This window comes from Chionomys nivalis, chromosome 3 (genome assembly GCF_950005125.1).
Source record: "Chionomys nivalis chromosome 3, mChiNiv1.1, whole genome shotgun sequence".
NCBI lineage: Eukaryota > Metazoa > Chordata > Mammalia > Rodentia > Cricetidae > Chionomys > Chionomys nivalis.
In genome coordinates, this window is record NC_080088.1 from 113672873 (window position 1) to 113686591 (window position 13719).

General features: G+C 50.1%; 1 protein-coding gene across 9 annotated transcripts in view; it reads left to right on the top strand.

Annotated features, from left to right (window-relative positions):
* Positions 1-13719, top strand: part of Fbrsl1 (fibrosin like 1) — an 82732-nt gene extending 69013 nt beyond the window's left edge. For 6 of the 9 annotated variants that reach the window (XM_057763936.1, XM_057763940.1, XM_057763937.1 and 3 more), the window contains 9 exons: positions 278-328; positions 1183-1251; positions 1369-1398; positions 1573-1644; positions 3020-3149; positions 4702-4779; positions 4990-5049; positions 5217-5415; positions 12637-13719. In XM_057763936.1, coding sequence (XP_057619919.1) covers positions 278-328; positions 1183-1251; positions 1369-1398; positions 1573-1644; positions 3020-3149; positions 4702-4779; positions 4990-5049; positions 5217-5415; positions 12637-13453 — 1506 coding nt within the window. In that variant the 3' untranslated portion in view covers positions 13454-13719. The remainder of the gene's footprint in view (positions 1-277; positions 329-1182; positions 1252-1368; positions 1399-1572; positions 1645-3019; positions 3150-4701; positions 4780-4989; positions 5050-5216; positions 5416-12636) is intronic. The other 3 variants (XM_057763942.1, XM_057763943.1, XM_057763941.1) reach the window with 2 other exon arrangements.

Consider the following 13719-nt stretch of genomic DNA (forward strand, 5'->3'; position numbering starts at 1 on the left):
TCATAGCTTTTTCCACCTTACCTCCGCAGCCAGGGCTTCATGCCTACACCCCTACCTAGAGCCCCAGCTGGGTCCACACAAACCTCTCTGCACCAGGAGCCTGGGCCCCACAGGGCCGGAGACCAGGGCTCTCTAGGAGTCCAGACACCATGCCACCTGCTTCAGAAAAGGCAGTACCATCCTGGTCACTACCCAACCCAGCCGAGGGTGGGTTCTGGGTCACTAGAGGATATCAGGCCTGTACAGGAAGGCTTCCCTTTGCTTTCTTCCCTTGCAGTTTGACAAGTTCTCTCCCAAGTTGGACAGCCCCTACTTCCGACATTCCAACGTGAGTCCCCGTGCTCAAGTTCACCTTACTGTATGCTTGGGATGTGGGGAATTACAGATTTTTCCGTGTTTCCTTCTGGATGCTGAGGGAGACACTGTGCTCAAGGGCCCTCCACCATGTGGGGCCCACAGCCCAGAACTCTGTCTCTCTCTGGCAGCCCTTCCCTCTCACAATCCCTGGGCTGCCCACCCTGCTTGAGCACCCTGGCCCCTTTGGGTCTCTGCAGGGTGCGTTTCAGTCTGATTTCAGCTGTTCTTGGCTGGGAGGTGACTGGCAGGTGGGTGGGGCCGGGGCATGAGGCAGGGTACAGAGGAGCTCCAGTTTTTATTGAAAGCGCCCCCTGCTGGTCGGGCCTGTTTGCAGTGAGAAAGGCTACCCCTGAGCCGTGCTGCAGTTGTCCACCTGACGTGACATCTGAACCCGGCACCTTTCACAGGAGGGAAGGAGTGGAAGAGCCAGGAGCTGAACGGGAGACGTTTCATGGCCTCTCCCTCCAAATAGGGAGTGTGGGCCCCATCTCACAAACCTACCTATGTTTCTGCAGCAGCTCCCCAAATCTCCAGGGCTAAGGACTGGGCTGGCTGCCTTCCCCTAAGTACTGTCTTACCCGTGGTCTGTAGGTGCTTAGCACAGTGAGGCGGTTCACTCTCCCTAGTGATGTCATAAGCCTTGGCGAGTCCTTTTGACTAAAGGGGAGGTGTGCTATGATGAGTGGTAATAGTATACAGGGTCCCACCAGCAGGCCAAAGCATGGTCCATCCCTGAACTTGGGGCTCCAAGAGGCTTCCTGCTTCCTTCCTCCTCAGTGTATGGGTTCACTTATGCTCTCTCTCCCTCTCCGCCTGTACCTTTAGACTTCAAACTCAATCGAGATAACGGGCCGGGCCAGTGCGGTTCACACTTTCCTGCAGAAAGCCCCTGGGGTAGGTGTTGGCATTCACTATGTAGTTGGCAACATACACTCAGGTGCTGTCTCTCCCAACTCTGGTCCTGTGCTCCCAAAGAGCCTGGACATGACCCATCTCTCCTGTTCATCGTAGGTGCCTGATCCATACCGGACAGCAGTCAGGGTGAGTGCGTGCATGTTGGGAAGAGGAGTTGGAAGCACACCCAGGGCTGTGGCTGGGAAGGACTCCGGTTCTCTCCTGGGTGGCCTTTGGGTGGTCCTGATGGTAGGAATCTGGGGAAGATGAGACCTGGGAAGAGGCGCTGGGCTCTCTGAGCACATCCCGGTCCTGCCACAGAAACCAGGGAAGTGGTGTGCGGTACACGTGCAGATCGCCTGGCAGATCTACCACCAGCAGCAGAAGATGAAGGTGAGGCCGGGCCAGGCGGGTGCACTGCTGGGGCCTCCCTGGTGGGGCCATTTGGGAGGAACCTAGGTAGGGAAGGCCATGCAGAGACCAGGGATGAGGGCCACGCGCATGTGCACAGGTGTTTAATGAAGTGGGAGAGGTTCTTCGCGATCAGGACAATCTAATACAGTTGTTACCCGGATGCACTGCACCTTCTGTGTGGTTGTCAAAATCATTATCTCCTAGAAGACCTTAAAGAAGTCAACAGAAAGGGACTCCTGAGAGATGCTGTTTATATCCCAATGCGCACGCTTAGGTGGGGGTGGAGAGGTGCTGGCAGTGTGGATTTCCAGGAGTGCTAAAATTTAGGGTTGACTACAGTGATTCCTGAGTGATCTCTGGTGGTCCTTGGTTCTCACTCGCTGAGATTAATTTGTGACCCTAGTTGGATAGGCGTCTATAGACATGAGGTCTACATACTTCCCACTTGCCCCTCTAGCACAGGGCACTCCCACGGTGATGTGCGAACACCACCCTCACACACATTCAGTAACATACTTTATGAAATGGGAGAAACGTGAGCCCCCAAATGCTGGCCATAGCAAGGTGTGGCAGGGCAGGTCATACAGGCAAGGGGAGAAGGACAGTGACTTTGTCCTTGTGATCTTCAGAGCCACACTCAGTGTAGCCTCTGGCCACAGAGCCCTGAAGGGATGGCCAGCCCAAAGGAAGACAGGTACCTCGGGTCTATATAATCTTAATAGAGTCATGGTTTGGGGGTTTTGTATATTTTTATGTGTGTGTACACATGTGTGCATCTGCACATGCAATACATGTGTGCCATGGCATGCATGTGGAGGTCAGAGGACAACATGTAGGAGTTGGATCTCTCTATCTACCATGTAGGTCTTAAAGTTTGAACTCCGGTGCCCAGCCTTGGTAGCAGGAAGGAGCCTTTGCCTGCTAAATCATCTTACTACTCTAGATTTCGGTTGTTAAACATAAAGTACACTGTTGGAAACCAAACATGCTTGGAACAACTTTGGCCTATGGATATGCTTTTCCAACTGAATTTGTGAATTCTAAATAAAGATATTTTCTGTGATATGAAATATGCAAATATGCTGTTATATAAGGGTACAATGATTGAAAGCTCTGATATAAAAGTGGAGTGTGTCGTTGTGACTTCATGCATTGCATACTATAGGAAGGTTTTAGTTTTTCTGTACCAGATGAAAGCCCCACTAAAACTACCTTTCCTTCCCCTTACCTCCTGTTCCTCAGGAGGTACCTCCAGTGAAGTCCCTGTTTAGTCCAGGTTATCAGTTGAGGCTTTACTTTGAGCAATATCCAAGCCCTTGCACACAGCCTTGGTACATACTCTGTTCCCTTGCAGATGCAGCTGGACCCCCACAAGCTGGAGGTTGCCACAAAGCTGGATCTTTTCAGCTGGCCCCCCGCCCCAGGCATGTTCTCTGGGTTCCACTACCCACAGGACCTGGCCCGGCCCCTCTTCTCCAGCACAGGTGAGACCAAAGGTAGCTGGGATCAGGGGTCTGAGTAGCCAAACATCTGTCTTCTCCTGTGCTGGGAGTAAGAACTGTCCAGGGCCTTGCACAGTGTTCTTTATATCTACCTCTGGTCCCACGCCCACGTCCCCAAACTTCCCAAAGCCAGCTCATGCACTGTGGGGACCCTGGTGCTAGTTCCTGAAGGCCCTAGCCAGTGTGTATCACACATTACTTAAGGCTTGGTGATCTGGTTCCTCCTCATCCTGGCATCCCTCATCATTGGGATACCTAGGACAGTATCTGGTTTGTCTCCACATGCAGGGAACTGTTCCCAAAAACCTGCGTCCCAGCCTTCCCTAAGTACTGTGGCAGTATGGAGTTATGTGCTTTCAGTCCTCGATGCCTGGGGTCTTTTGGGGACATCTGCCTGACATGTATCCAAATCCCTAGTCTCCAGGAAGGCTATCTGGATAAAGTCTGGACACAAGTGCAGGCTGCCCTTCAGTTACAGGCATAAAAGGAATGTCTCAGACTCAAAATCTGCACCCAGATATTGGTAGAGACAAGGGTCAGCATCAATTTCAGCCTGTGTGTATGCACACAGGTGTACATAAACATATGTGAATGCTGTCTGCGTTTCCCTCTGCAGGATCCCTCTTCTTCCACAAGCAGGTCTCAAGTCTGTCACCTCAGAGGCCCCGCTACCCTAGTCCTTTTCTTCCTTTTTATTTATTTATTCATTCAGTCATTCTTTTATTTTTGTGGTTTTTCAAAACAGTTTCTCTGTGTAATGGTTTTTGTCATCTGCTTTGTAGACCAGGCTGGCCTCAAACTCACAGAGATCCGCCTGCCTCTGCCTCCCGAGTGCTGGGATTAAAGGCGTGCGCCACCACCGCCCGTAAAAATTGTTTTTATTGAGCTTTATTTTTTCTCTGATTGCCTAAGTTCTCTGTTTCTTAAACCTGCCTAATATCTACCGAACAGCTGATATTTTTTTACTGGGATTGAGTTGAGACGACACAGGGAAGGGAATTCATTCCTTTCTGGTATCATCTTCTAACCCACCAACAAGGTGTTTAGGAGTTATAGAAGCATTCCTGGGTGTTCTGTTTCTTACTCATTACACATTTAAAATTTTATTTAGCTAGAAAATAGAGGGCACACCCAAGACTATGGACCCAGGACCGGCTGCCCCCCTTGGGTTAGCCAGGATCATTTTTTGCTCCAGTTTTAAGCTCTGGGGTAACTACCTTGGGGATCAGTCTCATTACGGCTCACTTACTTAGGCCTTCCCTCTCCATTTTTATCCACATCTTGGCTTCTTTCTCGGGGAGCTCCACTACAGTGAGTGCCACTGTCTGTGCATACCGTGGGGCCCCAGACCTGGGGACCAGACTGAATTCCAATCTCATAATCTAACCATACACCTGTACAGTGATGTAGAGGTGAGAGAATGGAAGATAGGGGGTCCCAATGTAAAACTGGGGTTCTCTACCTGTGACCCAACACTAGAGGCAGGAGGTCCCAGGTCTGGAAGCTCTTGTCAGCCTGGCTACCCCCCACCTAGGTGTCACTCATCCAACCATCAACCCATTTGGACCCTCAGCTCATCATGGCAGCTTCCTGCCCACTAGTCATCTAACAGGTAGGTGATCGAGAAACCTGGGTGGCATCTTCCACACACTTCACAGCTAGAGGGATGTGAATGGGTGGGAAGGAGGTCCCACAACCTCTCAGATTGATATAGGTGGCACCTGTCGAGACTAAGGTGTTCCTGGGCCACCCTTTCTGTCTAGGGCATGGGGGAAGCCTTGCAGATTCCTGACCCTTTGTTGCCCTTCCCTCACCTCTACAGACCCTTTCAGCAGATCCAGCACCTTTGGAGGCCTGGGGAGCCTGGGCAGCCATGCACTGAGTGAGTGACTCGCTTCATCCGTTCCACTGCCCCTCACTCTTCTGTCTGTCCTGCACACTGACCTCCCACTAGGCTAAGGCTTCTCACAGCCTGTTAGGGTTACAGTGTTGGCATCCTGCCTAGCTCACACTCCTGGTCCTCTGTCCTTTTCTCCTGCTTCACACCAGGGGGCAGCATCTTTGCCTCCAAGGAGGGCACAGCTTTGCTTGGCCTGCCCAGTCCCCATGATTCCTGGAACCGGCTGCACCGGGCACCGTCTTCTTTTCCGACCCCGCCCCCGTGGCCCAAGCCAATGGATGCGGAGCGCTTCTCAGCCCTGACCAACCACGACCGAGAGCCTGACAAAGGCCAGGAAGAGCATGAGCGGTGAGTTCATCTGGCCCCGAGACCCCTCTACCTGGCTTGGTTTCTCTCCTGTTTAGTCTGTTAGATTGGGATTGATCAACGGCATGAAAATAAAAGGAGACCGACCTCTGTAGAAGGAACTTGTCCTTAAGTCTCCATGGGAGTGGAGACTGCCCACAAGCATAGCGAACTGCGAGGTTTTACAGGGCAAAAAAGGGAACTTTTGGGGTGGAAGATTCCATCTGCAGATCTATTCCCTTTCGGTCTTGGTAAATACTAACAAAGGTGGGTCTGTTGACCTCGTACTGGACTTTCAGCTCCTACTGCCTGCAGATGTTCTCAGTATGTCCACTTACCTTCTGGAGCCTCTCAGCTTATCTAAGGCTTTTAGGTCCATTAACCCTTCATTCCAGACCCCAGAAGCAAATACCGCAAGGGGTGGGGAAGACAACAAATCCTCCTTAATTTTGGGAGCCTGAAGTTAGTCCTGAAGGATATTAACTGATCTGAAATTTCTTTAAGGTTTTATGAGAGCTGGCCAGACAGAGAGGTTAATTCAATCCAGCTGTTTTAGTTCTGAGTTCTGAAAGAAAAAAAGCCCAGAGTGGTAAGAAGAATGAGTTGGGGCCCAGCACTCGGGAGGCAGAGGCGGGCAGAGCTGTGTAAGTTTGAGGCCAGCCTGGTCTACAGAGCAAGTGGCAGGGCAGACTCCAAGAAGAGAAGTCCTGTCTCGAGAAAAACAAAGCAAACAAACAAAAAAGAATGAGTCGAGTGGCCCATCAGTCCTTTTTTAGGGGGTATTTGACTGCTGTTAGGGATTTGGGTGCACAGCTCACCTAACCGCTTCATAGCTGACAAAGGGGGCAATAAAAAAGAGACAGCAGGGCTGGAGAGATGGCTCAGTGGTTAAGAGCATTGCCTGCTCTTCCAAAGGTCCTGAGTTCAATTCCCAGCAACCACATGGTGGCTCACAACCATCTGTAGGGAGGTCTGGCGCCCTCTTCTGGCCTTCAGGCATACACAGAGACAGAATATTGTGTACATAATAAATAAATAAATATTACAAAAAAATTAAAAAAAAAAAAGAGACAGCAGTTAGCACGTCAATCTAAGGAGCCACAATAAAATTTAACAGGCAGGAAAGGTCCAGAACGTAAAACAGCCATTTGGTGACAGCCTGCATCCTTGGACTGTGTTATATGAGTGAGGCAGAATCTGTAACCTTCACGCTTCATCCAGTAGCCTCTCTGGGTCTCCAAGCAGGGACACTCCTGACATGTGCCTGGCCTAGCAGCACCCATGGAGGGAGATCCCACAGCTCCTTTCTTGTATCCTTGACTCTGACGCCAGAACCACGTGGCCAAAGCTACCAGCTTCTGCTGCTTGCTAGGACTGGAATATGGCCCCTCCTTCAGCTACATCTGCATCAGCTTCTATTTTCAGTGGTTCCCTTCGCTGCTTAAGCTGTTCTTTCCTTCCTTTTCAGCGGCTGGCAGCTTAGCTATATGGGGGCTTTCTGTGAGGTCATAGCTCCCTTTATCTCATTTAGCATCAGGCTTTTTAAACCTTTTTATCTCCTTGAGCACTGGACTTGGCTCTGTTACACTTCCTATTGCTCCTTCTCTCCTCACATTGTATGTTTTGTATTTCTCTTTGTCCAGTTTGCATAATGGCCACATGACAGTACTAAGCTGTCTTGAATTCTCCTCTGCCAGCACCATTAATCAACAGTTGAGCCTCAGGCAAATTCTTAGGACAAGGGCAAAAAGCAGCATCTCAGGGCCACTTATTAATATTCTTCTCCTCTGAAACATCTTGAGCTGAGCCATGGCAATTCACATCACCCTCAGTACCGATGTCTGTGCTCCTACCAGGATGGCCCCACTCGAGCATTCAACACTCTCCAGTCTGAAATCCCAGTCTTTTACACTGCTCCCCACAAACAGCGTGGTTGAGCCTGTCACAGTAACACCCTAATCCTATACCAACTTTTGTCTTAGCCACTGTTGTATTGCTGTGAAGAGACACCATGACTGCAGTTCTTATACAAGACAGCAGTTGATTGAGGGCTTGTTTACAATTTCAGAGGATTAGTCCATTGTCATCCTGGCAGCAAGCGTAGTGCTGGAATAGTAGCTGAGAGCCTACATCCTGACCCAAAAGCAAAGGGAAGTAAGAGACTGAGAAACAGTCTGGGCCTGGCATGGAATTTTGAAACCTTAAAGCCTATCCCAATAACAATTTCTCCAACAAAGTGATACCTGTATGACCCTATGGGGGTCATTCTCATTCAGACCACCACATTGTCATAAACAAAACATTAAAATTATAGATACATATATTCCTTCTTAGACATCTGATGTTGTTTCTGGGGTTTTTTGTTTGTTTGTTTGATTGTTTGGTTGGTTGGTTTGGTTTTTTGAGACTGATATTACTGTTTTTTTTGTTGTTTGTCAAGACAGGGTTTCTCTGTGTAGCCTTGGCTGTCCTGGTTCTTGCTCTGTAGATCAACTGGCCTCAAACTCACAGGGACCCACCTGCATCTGTCCCCCAAGTGCCGGCATTAAGGGAATAGATCACCACCACCTAGCTTAAACAATTAATTAAAGCAAACTGTTTTTTTATTTGCATACACAGACTGCCTCCCTAAGGCTAGGTTCAAGAGGCCAGCATTGGGTATGGGCAAAGATAAGGCTTTTTATAGCTCTGGGGAAGGGAGTTTCCAAATGGGATTTGGCAGGTAAATGCAGGGGTTTTAGAAGCAGAAAATAATGAGGTGGTCTTAACAACCTTTTGAAACAAAGACATGGTTGCTGTCTCCTGGAGCAGGGATACAGAACCATTTGTAGTTAAGGTTATAGATGGTGCAAAGCCCAATCTTTAAGAAACTGAAACTTGGCCAGGCAGTGGTGGCGCACGCCTTTAATTCTAGCGCTCGGGAGGCAGAGGCAGGCGGATCTCTGTGAGTTCGAGGCCAGCCTGGTCTACAAGAGCAAGTTTCAGGACAGGCTCCAAAAGCTACCGAAAAACCCTGTCTCGAAAAAACCAAGAAAAAGAAAAAAGAAACTGAAATTTGATCATAAGCAGGAAGGAGCCTAGTTTGTCTTTTTCTATTTTTATTTATTTTTTAATTGTATCTTCCTTTGATGTTTTGTTTTTTTATTTTTACATTTTGACAAATATTTATCCTCCTTCCTCTCCACCCAGCCCCTCCCATATATCTTCCCACCTCTATTCACTCCTCCTCCTCCATTTCTCTTCAGAAAGGGGCAGGCCTCCCATGGATATCAACCAGCCAAGGCATATCAAGGTGCATTCTCTTCTATTAAAGCTGGATGAAGCAACCCAGGAGGAGGAAAGGATCCCAAAAGCAGGCAATAAAGTCAGAGACAGTCCCTGCGCCTACTGTTAGGGGTCCCGCAAGGAGACCAAGTTAGACAACTGGAATATATGTGCACGGGGCAGAGGCCAGTCCCACGCAGGCTCCCTGGTTGTTGATTTAGTCTCTGTGAACCCTTATGAGTCCAGGTTAGTTGTTTCTGAGGTTTTCTTATGATGTCCTTGACCGCTCTGGCTCCTACAATCTCTCCCTCGTCCACCGAATTCTCCAAGCTCTGGTTAATATTTGGTTGTAGGTCTCTGCATCTGTTTCTGTCAGTTGCTAGATGAAGGCTCTCTGATGACCACTGGGCCAGGCAACAATCTATGAGTATAGGAGAAAATCATTATGAATCATTTCATTGACTTTTTTTTTTTTTTTTAAGATGGCTTTCAAGCCCAAGATGGGGCTGGTTCATCAATTACCATCAATCAGGTAGAGCCAGGTGGATCTTAGTTAATATGGATGGATACAGAAGGAGATGGTACCTGTGGCAGGCCCAAAATAGTAAAATAAACAGGAAAATGTCATAGTTTCGGCTTCAGGAAATAGGTTCCTTGGGCAGCTAGAGTAGCTGATAGATCACAGCATGATTTCTCACTCAGGGTTGCAAAATAGACAAGAGAAGGAAAAGGATGAAGATGCTTGTTTGTTTGTTTGTTTTTAAAAAAAGATTTATCTCCAGGTAAAGAGTAACTTCTGAATCTCCCTTAGGAATATTACCAGTTTCAGGATGGGGGAGGGGTATCAGCAGCTCCTGTTTGGCACCAAAGAGTCTATTGTGGCACATGGCGCACCTAGGATAAATTAAACCTTCAGCAATCATATGGACCAGAACTGTCTTTTTGTTCTGAGCAGGATTTATGGGATCCCTTGGGAGGGAAGAGGTCAGATCTTTTTTGTTTGTTTGTTTTTGTTTTTTTGAGACAGGAATCCTCTGTGAAACAGTCTTGCCTGTCCTACTCACTCTGTAGATCCGCCTGCCTCTGCCTCCTGTGTGCTGGGATTAAAGGTGTGCACCGCCACCACCCTGCCTGAGGTCCCAGATCTTAATTGGACCTTTTGTATCAAGAAAAAGAAATTTTTTTTTTTGTTTGTTTTTGTTTTTGTTTTTCGAGACAGGGTTTCTCTGTGGCTTTGGAGCCTGTCCTGGAACTAGCTCTGTAGACCAGGCTGGTCTCGAACTCAGAGATCCGCCTGACTCTGCCTCCCGAGTGCTGGGATTAAAGGCGTGCGCCACCATCACAGTTCATCCCTGTGGCATAGAGACAGAGTGGGAAAAAAGTCTGATAGGGAAGGGCAATTCCCAATATTCAGGAGGCAAAGGCAGACAGATCTCCGTGATTTGAGGTCAGCCTGGTCTATGAAGCAAGTTCCAGGATAGCCAGGATAACCCTGTCTCAAAGGGAAAAAAAAAGTGTGAGCTAGTAACACCTGATATCCAGAAATGAAGAAATACAGGGAATGGCGGGAGTAAAGGAAGACAAGAAAGAGACTTGCAGAACTGTTGCTAAGATTCATGGCGGTGCAACCCTGGCAGGTCCCCTGGCCGGTGGGAGACAGACAGATATGGCATGCAGAGAGAGCTTGGGTATAGAGTTTATTTAATGAGGAAGGGGATTATGGAGTGAAGAGATACATAGAGAGGGGAGGGTAAGGGCAGGAGGCAGTAGTTACCGCCTCAGAAGAGGGGTGGACAGAGAGGATGAAAGATGGTGGGTGGGAGATCAGGATGGGCAGAGCTTCTCTCTCTTTCTCTCTCTCTGTCTCTGTCTATGTCTCTGTCTCTCTCTCTCTGTCTCTGGTTTTTCAAGACAGGGTTTCTCTGTGGTTTTGGTTCCTGTCCTGGAACTAGCTCTTGTAGACCAGGCTGGCCTCGAACTCACAGAGATCCGCCTGCCTCTGCCTCCCGAGTGCTGTGATTAAAGGTGTGTGCCACCACCGCCCGTTGGAGCTTGTCTCTTAAAGGGACAGGGTACTCAGGTGACAGGGAAGGTCAGCAAAATAACAGTTGCCCTTCTGTTTTATGAAGTTTTTTGAGTCAGTGAGACTTTGAAAGTGAAAAGTATTACCCAATTTATGTTGGGTCCACACTTCAGTCAACAGGCTTACTAATGTCTTCAGGCTTAAGACAAGCGAGAATGTGTAGAATGGAAATCTTGTACACTATTTTAGGCTAGGAGAGTGGAAGCTTGTTTCTGGAAATATGTGGTCACCTAACAGACACCCCCAATTACAGTGACCCGGGAGGCAAAGCCAGAGGCAGGAATTTGGAGGACCTCGGAGAGTCAGTTGAGGGCGCTTGTAAACTCAACCCAGATTTTACCTTAATGTGTGGATGTTTGATGGATTGGTGTGGGGACTGGCTTCTGCTCTAGAGGTTGGTAGTTAGAGAAGGAGGGAAGGTGGGCAGGTCAGGAAGACTCAATTGAGTTTATATGACATTCCAATAAAACCTCAGACTGTTATTTGTACTGCATATGAAGACAAAGGCTGCAAAGACCCAGAGGTTTCAGATGGTAAGCAGGTGAGCAGCTCTGGGTGAGAGATGTCAGCAAACGTAGATGGGTAAGGGGCGAGAGGAAAGATTACTCAGAGGAAGGGGTGTAGGTCCCCAAAACTGCCCCCTGGGTCTTGGCACCAAGTGTTAAGCTCTAGATTGGTGAAGGCAACGTGAAAATGAGAGGAGACTGACCTCCGCGCACAGTTTGCCCTTCAGCCAGAACATGAAAAGCAGCCCTCTCGACGGGAGTGGAGCATATATGCCCAGGTCCAGAAGCTCAGGGGCTTTATGAAGCAGGAAGGGGAACTTTCAGGGTGGAAGGTTCCGTCTGCAGATGAATTCCCCTGCAGTCTCAAAGCTGCAGGTGCTAATGCAGGTTGTTTTTATCAGGGACTTCCTAGGTCATCATGTCAGCCTTCCTGCAGCTGGCACAACCTTCCTTAGGGTGCTCTCTGAGGTCCCTCCGTGATCAGGCTCTGGAGGCTCTTTCCTGCCCCCAGACCAAAGGAGCAGGGTCGTTTGCCTGGTGAGAGCAGAATTGGCCAGTATGAGAGACTCAACTAGGTGAGAACAGAGCCTGGGCCTGCCCTAGACTTCCCCACACTATGAGCAAATGTGGGAGAAGCTGGGCTGTGGTGGTGCACACTTTTAATCCCAGCACTCAGAAGGCAAAGGCAGGTGGATCTCTGAGTTCGAAGGCAGCTCCAAAGCTACATAGAGAAACCCTGTCTCAAAACCAAACCAACAAAACAAAATGCGGGATAAGGACCTGCTTGTCGGCCTAGCTGGGGACCTACCAGAAAAGTGAGTGTAGCGTGCTTTCAGGGTCCCCCCCCCCCGGCCCTGTGGTGAGAACAGCAAGAACCCCAGAGCAAGTGGCCCAGGCTAACCTTTAGCCTTCCAGTCAAAGCCTCTCAGCTGGAATTACAGGCCTGCATTATTAGGCTGGTGCTGAGGGAATTTAAAACAGACAGCATCTGTAGTTAAACTACTAGAAAGCAATTGCATACCCCTAAACCTGAGAATGCTTAAATTTTGAGCAGGGAATTCCAGGGTCGGGGGAGCCATGTTGCCTTGCCTCCCTAGCCCCCAAGTGGTAGAACTCCAAGCAGTTTCCGTGCTGCAGCCACCCAGGACAGTGTGGAGAACTGTATCTAATAACCAGGGAAGGGATGTTAGAGAGCTTCCTGTTGTCCACAACCAGTGTCTTCACGGTTAGGGCACTTCTAACACTGGACAAGCCCTGGAGCCCAGCATACAGACGCTCCACAGCGGGAATATTGAGGTCACAGGAACTTGACAAACAGCTTTCTAGGAGCTATAGATGCTCTAGGTGATGGCTCTATCCTGTTGTCCCCAGGGACCTCCTGGAGAAGACGCACCTGCTGAGCCACAACTCGCCTGCAGCATCAGTGAGCCACCCCATCAGCAGCCTCCTGCAGCGGGGCCCCTGTGAGCTGGGCCTCCCTAGAATCCTCACAGAGAGCGAGGCTGAGCCTCGGGTCAAGGAAAGCCATTCATCAGGCAAAGAGGATGGTGCCAAACAGGGTGCACGACCTCCATCGCCCTACTGCAAGGCAGCCCTGGATGACTGCCTGCGCCTGGCAGGCCTGTTGGGTCGGGAGTCCGGCAAGCAGACGCCTGAGCAGCCCCAGGGCGATGTGAAGGTAAAGGAGGAGCACAGGGAAGACGAGACACCGGAGCTCACGGGCATCAGCGTGCACTCCACAGCCACACATCTGGGCCTGGGCACGTCGGGCTTCGTGTGGGACCTGCCGCGCGACACCTACCGGGGCCTAGAACTGCCACGTCGCACTTTTCCTGCCCCGCCGTCCGCTGCGGGCCCTGCTGCCTTCGAGCTCTCTGAGCGCACCTACCGCGACCGCGAGCCTCACGACTACAGCCCGGAGTGCCTGCGGGAGGTGCCCGCCTCGGGCACCGCGCTCTTGCCGGCACTGCATTACCCGCGCCTGGCTCCTGGCGCGCTACACGGCACGCTCCTGGCCCGGACCCCGCCGGCCACCGCCGCACTCGGGGCGCCTCCTCCACTGGTGGCTGCAAGCGGGGTGTCTACGCCACCAGCGCGCTCTAGGACAACGCCGCTGGCGCTTGGGCCTGGGGAGGCGCGCGACTACTCGCCAGCGGCGTGCAACCCACCAGAGGTGGAGGCTCGGTAGTCCCAGCATAGCAGACTGACTCACTTAAATACCTGGGATCTGAGCACAGTTCCTCTAGTCCAGGAGCAGCGCCGGTCGCTCCATGCTGGGGCTTGCATAGTCCAGGACTTGACTCTTTTCTGGGGTAACTTCATTTTTCCGAGCTTGCAGTTAGGACACTGGGAAAAATTTAGCTTTGTAACTCCCCCACAGGTGACAAGCATTTTTAATGGTTTTGTATTTTTCTTAATTTTGTGCTCTAACATTTTAAAGAACCAAAAAAGAAA